At 48.4% G+C, this 13,479-nt stretch overlaps 1 protein-coding gene across 4 annotated transcripts in view; it reads right to left on the reverse strand.

Moving 5' to 3' along the window:
* kif13a (kinesin family member 13A) overlaps positions 1-13,479 on the reverse strand; it is a 42,003-nt gene that overhangs the window by 18,485 nt on the left and 10,039 nt on the right. For all 4 annotated transcript variants that reach the window (XM_080005308.1, XM_080005307.1, XM_080005306.1 and 1 more), the window contains exons 3-16: positions 11,717-11,729; positions 9,962-10,022; positions 8,501-8,593; positions 7,193-7,373; positions 5,430-5,517; positions 4,778-4,912; positions 4,567-4,679; positions 3,924-4,035; positions 3,618-3,830; positions 3,404-3,514; positions 3,095-3,229; positions 893-1,023; positions 550-636; positions 68-243 (exon numbers count right to left, since the gene is read on the reverse strand). In XM_080005308.1, the coding sequence (XP_079861434.1) occupies positions 68-243; positions 550-636; positions 893-1,023; positions 3,095-3,229; positions 3,404-3,514; positions 3,618-3,830; positions 3,924-4,035; positions 4,567-4,679; positions 4,778-4,912; positions 5,430-5,517; positions 7,193-7,373; positions 8,501-8,593; positions 9,962-10,022; positions 11,717-11,729 (1,649 nt within the window). The remainder of the gene's footprint in view (positions 1-67; positions 244-549; positions 637-892; positions 1,024-3,094; positions 3,230-3,403; positions 3,515-3,617; positions 3,831-3,923; positions 4,036-4,566; positions 4,680-4,777; positions 4,913-5,429; positions 5,518-7,192; positions 7,374-8,500; positions 8,594-9,961; positions 10,023-11,716; positions 11,730-13,479) is intronic.

Raw genomic sequence — 13,479 nt, forward strand, 5'->3', positions numbered from 1 at the left:
CACCTCAAAGTATGAAGGGGATGGGGGGGATTGAGAGATTACAGGAGGGCGCTGGTCTTGGTCGTACCGTTGTTCCCCAGAGTCTTCATGATGACCTCCATCTGGGCAAACTCGTAGCTGTAGTCCTGCTCGGAGGAGGCCTCGCTGGCCGTCTCCACGTCCGCCTCCACGAAGCTCTCCCTGGGAGACGCTCGCTCTAGCTCCTTCAAGCGGTCCCGCCGCTTCCGCTGAGGGAGGTTGATCCTGAAACACACGTCACCCAACTCAATCAATGTGTCTGTCTGTCTGTCTGTCTGTCTGTCTGCCTATCTATCTGTCTGTCTACTGTATCAGAGAACGAGTGGTATCGACAGTAAACTACCGTAACTACACGGATAGTCGTGTGATTAGGTTTTGACCTCCAGCTCAGTTGGCCAAAATGTTTGGCCGCTATGATAATGGGAAATTCATACCCCTTTAATATCTTTCGGATTGATTTATTTATCAAAGGTGGGTGGATGGCGCCCACCCGCGTTCACCCCCCAACACCAACCCCCGCTCATCCTGTACCTGAAGAAGTGGTTGTTGCCCCATAAGATGCGATCTCCGTGCCACAGGTGGACCAAGGAATCAATCATTGTTCCATTCACACAAGTTCTGTAGAAAAAAATACATACAATTCCAATTATTATGAGAATAATCATTTTCACAACAACTTTTTATACAGATGTCACCACCGGGCTTAATAATAATAATACTGTGATAATACTGTAGCTCACCACAGTCTCTAAAGGCATCACATCACAGTGAGGAGGCTTGGAATGTTGCATGAGGTCATAAGAAAACCAAAGAGCGGTCATCCATGAAGTGTGTGAGTGTGTCTGTGTGTGTCTATCGGTGTGTGGGAGCTTACCTGGCGTTTTCCACAGGCGTGAGGGTGATGTCACCATCGGGGCAGATCTCCAGCACACAGTGCTCCAGCTGTATCCCGATGCCGGAAAGCTGAATGTCCTGAGACGTGTCGGCGCCCACACGCGTGTACTCCTGCACACAGGTGGAGGACGCATTAAACACCACCGCAATGACATCGCCATTACGACTTATCTGCCTTAGCACTACTGGCGATCATTGATTTATTTTTTAATAATAGAGGGGGCAAAGAAATCGGTCGAAATGCTGCATGAAGGAACCCAATGCTCGAGCAGGGACATGATGTGCTGTGAGGAAGCCGCTGTTTCTCTCATTAGAGTGGGCGTTGTGTTGTTAGACAAACATCCCGGCTTCCAGAGGACGTCCGTCCGTCCCCGGAGCTCCTGAATCGCCCCGTCATTCCACAGTCATTCTCCACCAATATGCCGGGCCGTCGGGCAGAACACAAGACAAAGGCCTGTTGTGTTCCTCGCCACGCAGAGAGAGACAGAGAGAGAGAGAGAGGCTGCCGTCTGGGAAATGCCTCGCCCGGAAATGTCTGACTGACAAACTGGTCGTTCCACTTCAGCCTTGCTGCGGTTCAGAATCTTCCTCCGTCAGACTGGAGTGATGCAAGGGATGCTGCGGTACTGATCCAAGCGCCATGTAAACGCTCAATACTGTCTCCAAGACTGTACAGAAGGGGCCTACGGAACCATATTCAATGTCGGGGGCCAGATTTTCAACCTGTTACCGGTTGGGGCCTGCCAAATCCGAAAAAAGCAGCCATCATGTCGTTGATTAAGGAAAAGAAAATGCAAAACCACCATATTCTTCAAATTGTCTTCATAAATTTAGAAAAAAAAAAAAGCTTGACATGAACTGATACACTGCTGGATAATATTTATAGTCTTTCATAGTCATGGTCTTTGGTTCTTCAAGCCCGACGGATATTTCTAAAATTAATGCAACAACAGTGCAGGGCTAACCTCCAAGTTTATTCAAAGGGTCGGTCTGTAATAACACGGGGGCCACATTTGGCCCGCGGGCCAGTTGAGTGGTCCCGGTATAGAAGTTCAGTTGAGGCTTTATTTATTTCCTAAGCGGGCAATTCGTTTGAAGGGTCTTTAAAAAACAAAAAACACGGAAATGGACGCAAAAGCATTACACAAACAGATGACATTATTAACATGGTGCCTGGGGCTGATTGGAATACAGTGTGGTGCTCTTTAGATCTACCTAGGAAGTAGGCCTGAGTGCAGCCAGTACAAATGAATGTTTGTATTTTTCTCTGTCTTTGTTTTTTGGCCTAAAGCAGACGCTAGAGGGACGAGGAAGGAATTCTCCGTCTAATTACTGGTCACTGTCCCAAAAGGACGAGCTGGGCCTGAGCCCTGGGCCCTATTAAAATGCCTTCTGAAAAACAAGTCTGCATGACACAAATTACTGGACTGCCTGGGTCCAAAAAGATGTTTTTGGGATGCTCTCCTGTCCAAGAAATTGAATGAGTGAAATATTGAGTCAAAGAACAGGCTGGGAGTGTGTGAATGGGGCTGCGGGTCCCAGCATCCCATGGGCACGGGGCAATAAATACACTTTTATTCCCTCATGTGATTACTGTCTGCTTTGTAATTAAAGATTCCCTGTGGAACACGGCTCTGGGCTTAATGAATAATAAAATAATAAATTAAAAAATAAATAATACATTTAATCTCACAGAAAGATAGAGAGATGGGGGGGGGGTATAGAAATGGTCTCTATGACAATGTTTCTATGTTTATGTTTTGTCAAGTACATGTTGTTCCTTTGTTTATTTCTCCCACCCGTGGTGATGCTCCCTGCCCCTCTTGGAGAAGTAGTGATGGTTGGTTCCTTATTGATCAGAACGCGGTGAGATGGTTTCTCCAAAGAGGCGGACCGGTGGCGGTCACGTAGAACAGCAATGCTGTGCTCTTGTCATCCCACAGGTCGTCCAAATAGGACATGGTTATTGCAGACGGTTCTTGATGGTTAATAAAGAGCGGCTTTGCAGGCTGCCAATTTGAGCTCCACTTGCAGATTAACTAACAGTACAAATACCCCGTGTCGTACGCCCAGCCTGCTGACAGCACGGCTCTTTTTTTCTTTCTTTTTTTTTTAAAGTGGCCTTATTTAAATAATCATCGTAGTCGTTTCAATTATGGCTGAAGGTTGACCCGCTTCCTACCTTCAGGTAGTAGACCAGCAGCTCGTTGAGGGCGGGGTCGGCGTTCAGATTGACCAGGAAGCACTTGTCCTCGCCCACTTTGATCCCAGATGTTTCCAGAGAGATGCCCATGCTCTCCAGCTGCTTCTGACGCTCCTGCGCAGGCAGAAAATCCCCATGTTTAACCAAAGAAAAAATTGGACATCAAACGATGAATATGTATTTGTCGCAGTGTATGCACCTGTTATACAGTATACATATTTTTGATATGTCTAATAAATCAAATAGGATGTCCGCAGTCTTTTGTTTTTCCTCGAGCGCGAGACGTACCGTTGCAATCTCCTCCGTCTTCCTCAGCTTTTCCTCCCAGGTGACCGTCATTTCCTCGATGAGTTTCTCAGACTCCTGCAGCTTCTCCTTCAGCTCGGGGGCCTTCATGGACTGGCGGGGGAAACAGAGAAATGCCGGAACGTGGGTCAGAATCCAGCTAAACCGGCGCGCGCACGCGCCTCCCTCCGAGATCAGAACCCCTGGGGGGGATCACCTCCGCCGCCGAGAGCTGGACTTTGAGCTTCTCCACCTCCTCCCGCAGCTCCCGGATGATGCGAGCGTTGGGGTCCTCGTTCACCACCGCGTGGTTGACGATGCGCTTGGCCCTGTCGGCGTAGCGCAGCGTGGACAGCGTCTCCTCGTAGTTGTCGGCCGCCGGACTCACCGTGGCGATCATGGCCGTCTTGCTGTTACCGCCCAGGTTGTCCTAGGTCGACAACGCATTCGATGTCCCATTATAGACATTACGGAAACAAAGACATGTTGTGATTGCAGTGTTTTCTGGTCATTGTGGCCAAACCTTGAGCAGCCAGGTGAGCACCGAGTCTCTGTAAGGCACGAACTTGGCCTTCCCTTTCCCCGCGGACTGGTCGGCCAGGGCCGAGATCACACAGCCCAGCGTGGTTAAAGACCTGCGCAGAACCAGAGCCGGAACCAGCAGCACACATTCAGGGACAAGGTAAGAGCATCTTGTAAAACAGCCGGCGGCACGGTCAGGATCATTACATTTTAGCCGACGATTAATTGTCATACAAATGATTGCGATAAAAGTTAATTCAGTGGATTCATTTTTTCATAGTAAACACACAGCAGTATGAGTGTAATCATACATACGGACCTTTTATAGCCATATACTGACATTGAACATTGCAAGATAAAATTTGGATTTATTAACTTCTTTTCCAGACTGTTCAGCTTTATTTTGTGCTAATTGTCTGCACCAGAAGGCAGTGCACCAATTCTCACCACAACAAATTCCTCGCGTTCTGGTTCCAAACTGAACGAAACACACCGCTCTCACATTGGCCTGAAATTCCCTTCACATGTCGAATAAAAAAAAAACAACATAAAATCCCCGAGCCGAACGACTGTGCCAAGACGATCGCGATCGGCCCAAGTAGCTGCGATTGGGCGACGGTGTCATAACTGGGATAACAACCCACCTGTTGATGTTGCTGCCCTCTTTGAGCCGCTCCCCGGCCGCTCCCGTCTTGGAGACGCGCTCGCTCCCCGCCAGGTCCACCAGGCTCATCTTGCTCACCTTCTCCCCGGAGTTCTGGTTGAGGGGGCGAGCACAGATCCACACGCGTTTAGGGATCACCGCGTGACAAAGGCGCTCATTTAACGTGGGCGGATGCGGGCGGAGACACTGACCCCGGACTGCAGATCGTACAGTGTCTGCGTGACGATGATGCTGAACACGGCGTGCGAGCGGCTGCTCTCCTCGTTCATGTTGGTGGCGGCGACCGTCCGGGATTTGTTCCCCTCCGACATTAGAACTTCGATGTCCTGGCGAAGCAGGGGGCAGTTTTACAGACATCAGTCGGGAGAAGGGACGGAGGGGTCGCGGTCACACGTGAGCGTTTTGTGTCGGAACACCTTTGGGATTAAAGCGCGTTCTGCGTAAGGACGTGGCGTGAGGCTCAGCTTGCATGCGGGCGACAAAGGCCGGCGGTATGTACGTGATGGCAGGTTGCCATGAGATTTAACTGGCTCACAGCGGGCGGCCGCATAAGGGTCTGGGAAACGCACCGGCCCCCGCCACAGAACAAGGGCGGAGACGCGCAAACTTAATTAAGAGAAGCCCTGCCAAGAGCTGACACGTCAGCGCAACACGCCAGGACTGTGTGTGCGTGTGTGTGTGTGTGTCTGCTGCCGTCTCCGTGTTTTTCCCGCTCGGGTCGGCGCCGAATATTAAACAAGATACCTCGCGACATTTAGTGACGGTGTAAGTCATTGCCGAGCGCGTGTGAAAGTGGAGGCACGGTGTTGAATGGAGGCGCATTTATCCGAGGGTCGGACACACCTCGAAGCAGGTCACAGCCAGCTGAGAGAGGCCGTCCACGTACGGACCCAGGACTTTGTGTTCTCGCACTTTGAGGGACTGCCGGCTCCTGGAAAGAAGAGTGCGCGAGGCAAATCAGGAATTAGGGTATGGGGGAGAAAGCGCAATAAAAGAAAAAAGGGAAGTATGAAACTTTGAGGGGTGATTCGACGATGCATCCCACATCCCTCCCTCTTCCTGTAATCTGACTTCTCCTACACGCCCATCCTTGTCTGACTTTGTGCTGCATCATCATCTCAAGTGGAGAGGAGATTAAAGAAAAAATGACCTACAAGGACTTTAATTACCTGATATGAATGAACACACATACACTGTATATATACACACACTTTGGGAATTGACACCAGCATCCCAAGTTTGCATGAAGCACCGGGTTCATTATCTTTTTAAATCTTTGGATGTTTGGTTAAATAGGTAAATAGGGATGGGTCTGTTGCTGTTGTGGCTCAATAAATGTTTCCCTCGAGCTTGAGCTTTTATTTATTTTTATTTTTTATACCAGTACATTTTTAATAGCTGCTTTTGAAAAACCATGCTGTAGATCAAGGTCAATCTAGGCAGAGAGATAGACAGACAGACAGACAGACAGACAGACAGACAGACAGATAGATGGATAGATAGACAGACGGACAGATAGACGGACAGACGGACAGATTATTTTATAGATACAGACAGACAGACAGACAGACAGACAGGCAGACCGACAGATAGATAGATACAGACAGACAGACAGACAGATCATTTGATAAACAGACAGACAGACAGACAGACAAACAGACGTATAGCTAGATAGATAGACAGACAGACAGACAGACAGACAGGCAGGCAGGCAGACAGACAGACAGACAGACAGACAGACAGACAGAGAGACAGATAGATAGATAGATAGATAGATAGATAGATAGATAGATAGATAGATAGATAGATAGATAGATAGATAGGCAGGCAGGCAGGCAGACAGACAGACAGACAATTTGATAGACAGACAGACAGACCGACCAACAGACAGACAGATAGATGGAACAACTCTAACTTAATGTTCTCTGTTTGAAACTGAACCACCGAGGCACCTTGTGTGGAAAGTCATCTTATTAAGCATTTCGATAAAGCAGAAGCGACCTTTTTTCACCAAAGGAGGATCCAGGGAGCGTGGGACTCGCTACGTAAGTGAGAGGAAGTGGCCGTGGAAGTCGGTCTGGCGGCGTCTCCAGACATCTGCGGCGCACAGAGCGCCCCAGTGTCGTCGCTCTCCCCCTCGGCTTCACTAACAGATGTCCCTGAAACGCTCCCTTTCACCGCTCGCCCTCCCCCGCAGCCCGGCCGCAAAACCCACATCACACCGCGCCGCCAAAGAATGCGGCATTGTCGGGTGTGCGGCGGGGAGCGGCTCAGGAAAATGATCGCGGGTCGATCTTCTTCGTCCTCTTCCTCGTCCTCGCATCGGACCGTTTTGAGCGGCCGCCGCACACGGGCGGAGGTGAAAATACGAACGCAAAGTGAGAGGCCCATCCCCCCCGTTGCGCTGCGGGGTCGAGCGACTACGAATCCGGCGAGCGTTACATCCCGGCCGGAGCGCAGCCGGCCCAAAAGCTGGCGTCGAACCCGAGGTTCGCCGGTGTTCGACCTTCCCGAAGCAATGGATCAGGGGCGTCAGTGAAGTGATCCCTGTGGAGACTCCTCAATGGAGGTTGTGTGTCCCAGTAGAAGCGGACCAGCAGACTCACCCCTTGGGGTCGAGGAGGTCGCGGACCTTCTCGTTGTAGATCTCCATGAAGGAAACCTCCACCTTGAAAGAATGGGCCTCGCACCCTTCCCTGTGGACTCTCTCGAACAGGGAGCAGCACAGCCTGGGGATCAGACCCGGCTGTTCCCCGTTCCCCATCATGGAAAAGGACTTCCCCGATCCTGGTGGAAAATTACAGAGAAGGACATCAGGGAATCATCATCATCATCATCATCATCGAAAATCTAAATCCTTCTGGTTGCAGTACACTGAAGATGAGGCTTCTTGATGTCGACACGGAATCTGGGTTTGTTTTCACTACACACACTCAGGGATTCCTCAGGGCGGAGGTAGTTTGGGCTCAGTGGTAAACCAACGGTCTGGTCCAATCTGGTTCCCATCATGATTTAAGAAGATGATTCCTAAACACGTAAATCATGTAATCTTACCATCCTATATTATCCTCTACCTAGTACATACATAGAGTAGATGGCATAGTTGTCCTTTTAGACAGTGGTAGAGTAGAAAACAAATTTAACCCATGTGAGAAAGGATATACCGTATTTCTTCAAATATTGGCCGGGGCTTTCCTCCATTATATTTCCATTTCCTGTTTAATAAGTATATTTGATCATACTTTGGTATGAATTTTAAATCAAACTTCCGTCTGGATGCCATGTCATGCAAACACGTGTATGGTGAAAAAAAAGAGAGAGAGAGAGAGAGAGAGAGCAGCGATCCTTAAAAGTCGCACTTGTGGCGGTAGCCGACGGGGGAATTACAGATTTCTGAGTTGGCCTGGAATGCTGCACTTCCTGCTCGGAGCGCCGGAGACCAAGAGTGCTCGGAGCGGGAACGAGGTAAATGAAATACATCTACAATAAAAAAGCGCTGTTTTTATCTTATTTATCTGTCTTTTTTTGGCAGCGGCGCCCCGCACCGGAACAACGCCACAGCTCCGATCAGTTTTTCCCCCAGCCTGTGTTTTAGGCCGGCTTGCATCTGTTTGTGTAGACCACGCCCCTGATATTTATTCAAGACCCGGGTTTAATTTGACTACCGGTTTAGATTTGAGGAAGTATGGCAACTGGATTGTTTCACCAGTGAAGTCAAAATTTATGTTTTCTGTATTTTTATTTATTTTCTGCAGTGAGACACCTCAATCTAAGCACTGCTGGAGTCATGATGGGCTCTTGTTGGGCTGGCAGACTTCCAAGTGATCCAGAAATGTAGACAATATCTAACAGGTGTTGTGCATGAATCAGAACAAAAAGGAGAAAGCCAATGCAGATTTTTAAAGTGCAATTACCTGTTTGTCCATAGGCAAATATACAGGCATTATATCCTTGGAATGCATTTTCAAGTATTCCCTCTCCGAGGCACTTGAACACCACCTCTTGACCTTTTGGAAACGGTAACCAAGGAGATTATGGTAAACGGAAATACAGAAATGCCACACACAGCATTATGAATGACATTAGCATTACTATTAGATCCCCATCCTTTATATGGCAACAGTAAAGACATATGGACGTAACATACCAAACGAAACAGGAGAAAATGGCCATGGATTTAGGGTAAGGTTGCAATTTGCCATTTAGTTGTGTGGGGAAAACGGAGCATGTGCAGAAATGCTTCGGCTGCTCCGTGTCCTGCTACTGCTGAAGGGTTCAGCTGTTTAATGAGCTAAATAAAGCTGCGGCCCTCCAGGCCGCCCCTCGGCGACAAGACCACCACATACGAATGAGCATTTCATTTCCATGACAAAATCACTAATATGATACACAGAATTTCCACAATGACTATTTAAATCCAGCTATTATTGACAGTAATAACCTAAGAATCTCTCTTCAAGCTTTTTTATAACTCATTAGCTGAATGAATTGTAGATGAAGAAATTACATTAACCATTTGGAGTGGCCGCACGATAAATAAAAGAGAGAACAATTGCCATTGTCGACAAAATAAGAATGTTAATGTGACAGAACCTTGTCTTGCATTATTGTAATGAGCAATATAGAAAGTCTGTAGAAATCTTACTGTTCATGTGCTTTTAGTATGAGTTAACAACAGTTGAATAAACAACCTTAAATTGCAATAAATTTATCAATTTAGTCTCCGTGCAAGCATATGAGGCTAACCCTTGAGTCCCATCAGAACAAATATATATAAATATATAAAAAAAAATAATGATGAAAAAAAAAAAAAAAAAAAAAAAAATATATATATATATATATATATATATATATATATATATATATATTTATTTATACACACACACACATACACAAACATACATATTATTTTTATTATTATTATTATTATTATTATTATTATTATTATTATTATTATTATTATTATTATTATATTTATTTATTGTGTATTGCATTGTGTTACTTTTTAACAAACCTGAGAAGAAAAATTTAAACTTCTGTGGACGATAAAGAAGTCTTGTATTTCAATGCTTAGTAAAATGGGAGATACATTTATATATGACTGATACAGTACAGGGCATACAGTGCTCCTTTGGTTAACACACTTAGGCAAACGCCCACTTTCTGATCTATTCCTTTCACTCCGAATGCAAATCAGGCGGTAGGCTTCCTTCCTGCTTTGTATAACGTGCAAAACACGCCTCCACCTGTGCTCAAGGCAGAAAGAAAGCTACACTTTGCAACTTCCAGACCACCTTGAGCCTTTCCGTTTTTTTTCGAGTTCTCCGGTGACGCGGTGAGGGTTTATTTCGTCGACGCGAGCGCTCGTGACTCACCGGCGTATTTGAGAACATTGGACTCGTCCATGGACCAGAAGCAGTGGTCGAAGGCAAACACCTGCAACGGGGCAGAGGAAGCAGGAGTATAAACAGAGGCTTTGAACACCTGTCCCGGTGTGCACGGTCCCCTCCACGGGCCGCGGCCATAATGTCCGTGGGAAGAAAACATGGAGCTTAAACCATGTGCTGCATCACACCGGTCCCGGTAAATCAACAGGATCAAGCCTGACTGCGTGTGTAAAATTAAGGCACAAACCCACTGTTAGCTCTGCCTTAAATTAATTCATAAATCAGTGACAGTGCCCCCCACCCCCACCCCCGCGGTAGGTAGGAATTCCAGCGACCGGTTTCCCTGATCTCTAGGGGGACGGGACTGAATGCCGGGAGTCTAAATACAGACTTTACTAGCGCAGGCCCCCGATGCCAGACAGGCATCTGCATGTGCTGTGGCCTTGGGAGGAAAACAGAGGAGACCACTGTCTGGGAGAGCCTGTGCAGCAGACACCCTGATACAAAACCACATCCAACACTAAAGCCCTCTACCTTTTATCTTAAAACCCAATCCCATGAAACACACGTTCTGCCACAGCGATCACCGGGACTTTCTGTACAGGTTGGAAAAAGAAGTCCATCGCCGCCGCGCGGTGCAACAAAGCCCTGATGAACAACGGCCAAAGTTGCCCGTCACTAGAAATTACTTTTCTTCTCGTCGTACGGGGGATCGGGCGGAGCAGGGGGGAGCACTGATTTCACGGTCAGCGCGGGAAGGACAGAGATCAGTGAGGGCTTTGAAAGGAAGGACCTCCGCTTGTGACTTTAGGTCAGTGAATGGGTGCCATTCAAAGCTGAAAAATGTGCCATCTTCCTCGACCATGGCTCGATCGGAAACTAGTCCCTGCGCGGCCTTTGTCAAAACCTCGGGGCATCACACTGAGGAACAAGTTACTCAGTTATTGTTGAACGGACAATATCTACAAATCAGCGGTGTGGAAAATGATTGGTCCGTAATTCTCAACATAGAGACAAGTCAGACATGACTCGGCTGTGTCCTCCATTTACCTTTTACAATCCGGGAGAAACTAATTGGAGTGCCATTGTGATGCTTCGGCAGACCGTCTAACTGAAGTTTGGGCCTCCCCCCCGAAACCACCACATGCTCGCAGGCCCCCGGGGGACAATTTGAGCTCGTGGCACTGTACTAGAGTTTCCCATTCAATCAGCTGCCGAGCGGCCGCCACCGGGGCCGCGGCACAAAGCCCCCCGTCCCGGTGTGCGAGGCCTGGGCGTCTCTGGGCTCCGTCGGCCAGTCGTCAGGGGTGGAGGGGTTGGAGGCGGGGCGGCGCGCTCTGACAATACTGCTCTGAATGCGCACACACACACACACACACACACACACACACACACACTGCTCCAGTGTCTGTGCTCATCCCTCCCGCTCATTGTGAAGGCCTTTGTGGGTGTTCACGAGATCTCTGGGCGCTGACACATTCACACGGACATCTATCCGACTCCTGCTGACCGACCAGACGACTAAAACGCTCTGCATCGTGTCCCTAGAAACCAAACTCCGCTCTCTCTCTCTCTCTCTCTCTCTCTCTCTCCCTCTATCCCTGCAGTTTTTCCACTTGTTCCAGAAGTCGGTTCTGTGTCCGTGTGGCGATGCCAGGAGGGGGTTTGAATACTACGGCATCGTCAGTTTCCTTTTTTTTTTTTTTTTTTTTTGATTTTGCTGACAGATGAAAAAACACTTACCTTGGATTGTTTCCTGTCGGGCGGGACGAGCAGCAATCCAGGGCGGGGTGGGTGGGGGGAGATACGGAAAGAGAGAAAAGCCAGGAGAACAGAGGGACAATAAGAGAGAGAGAGAGAGAGAGGAAGGGAGAGAGAGAGAGGGATGTAACTGTCAGTATAAATGCAAGTTAACAGTCCGTCCATGTTCAGTCTCAGGGAGAGAAAGCAGCTGCATTCCTCACAGTAGGAAACTTCCCATTGTTTCTCCGCACAATCGGCTTTAGGCTGAAAGGAAATGCTTGTGTCGAAGCTAAAAAAAAAAACCCGCCCCGCACACGATTATCAGGTTTGAATCATAACCGCGGATTTATCGTCAAACGCGACACATCGGCAATTCACTGATTCCCGTATTGTTCCCCGAAATTTATTCTTTAATTTCCCCTCCCCTCCCACTTGTTCACTCGTTCACTTCCACTCGGCGGTATTTCCTGAGGGCTGAGGCCACTATGACGGGCCTCATAATTGGGCCAGTGGAGCGTGAGGAAGGGAAGAGATTTGGGCTTCAATGTCCCACTGACTCTGTTGGGTAAACAGCCCGTACGCCTGTGGACTTAGCACGGAGGCCGGGTTTCGGGAGGCTGGACTCAGCATTACCTCAGCGCTCCGCGTGCCCCCGGCTCAAACTCCGGCCGGAGGGGGAAACAAAAAAAAAAGATTTATTCTCCCCGGGGTGGAGGTATGAGAGCTTATGAAAATAAAAAATTTAAAAAAACTGCTCCCGAAACCGAAAACTAGATGAAACCGTGCCACGCCCATCAAGTCGCACGTGGCTGTCAAAAAAAACGAAATGGAACGAGATGGTGCTACGGAGGATCCAGGGATCGTACGAACCGCCTCAACTCGATGTTCACTGCTTCCCCCCTCGCTGGTGGTGTCGTCTTTCTCCTGCGACTATGACCGGACCGACCTATCCCCCACTGAACTCCCCCCCCGCGGCCGGAAAGCCACGTCCTTGAACGTCAGGTACGTCTGCGGGCGTCTCCTGGCGGAATGTGTTTCACGGCGCACAAAGCTTTTTTAGGTTTAGGAACATTGCAATGATGTGTCACCCCACAACAGCATTCCTAAATAGATATACTACGGCAGTTATGGTCGCTGTAGTGTATTCTTACCACGTTTGTATTGAAACTGTATAATATATAAATATATGTTGATTACACAATTGCCCTGTGTGTGTGGGGGGAAGTCGTGTAATCAATTTCAATTTCAACCTCTTCTCTTTTAAAGAACCGACAAAAGGAAAACCAACCGCTCATTCTTTGAAGAGCTTGAAACATATTTCTGTCTGTGAACTTTATACAGACCATTAACTGCGGTCAAGCTCATTATAATGAAACCCAGAGAGAGAGAGAGAGAGAGAGAGGGGGGGAGGGAGGGGGTGGGGGTGAGTGGGGGGTGGGAAGAGAGGAGAGAGACATTATGGGGTAGAGGGATGGCAAGACACTGGCTGGAGTTCACACAGCCGGAATCTGGGCCACTGGCAGCCACTGTGACCAGGTCTTAATCAAACCAGACGCAGACCGGGGGCCACAGTCCTCTCTGCAGATACACTGGGCGCCTCACAGCCGAGGGCCAAGGGCCAGGGGGAGACCAGGCACACGGAGGCACAAAGATCTGCATTGAATCTTGAATCATTGAATCCATCCATCCATCCATCTGTCTATCTATCCATCTACCTATCTATCGACTGTTGATTATGAATAATTGCACGCCCTCCATCTTAT

This window comes from Zeus faber (assembly GCF_960531495.2).
Source record: "Zeus faber genome assembly, chromosome: 8".
NCBI lineage: Eukaryota > Metazoa > Chordata > Actinopteri > Zeiformes > Zeidae > Zeus > Zeus faber.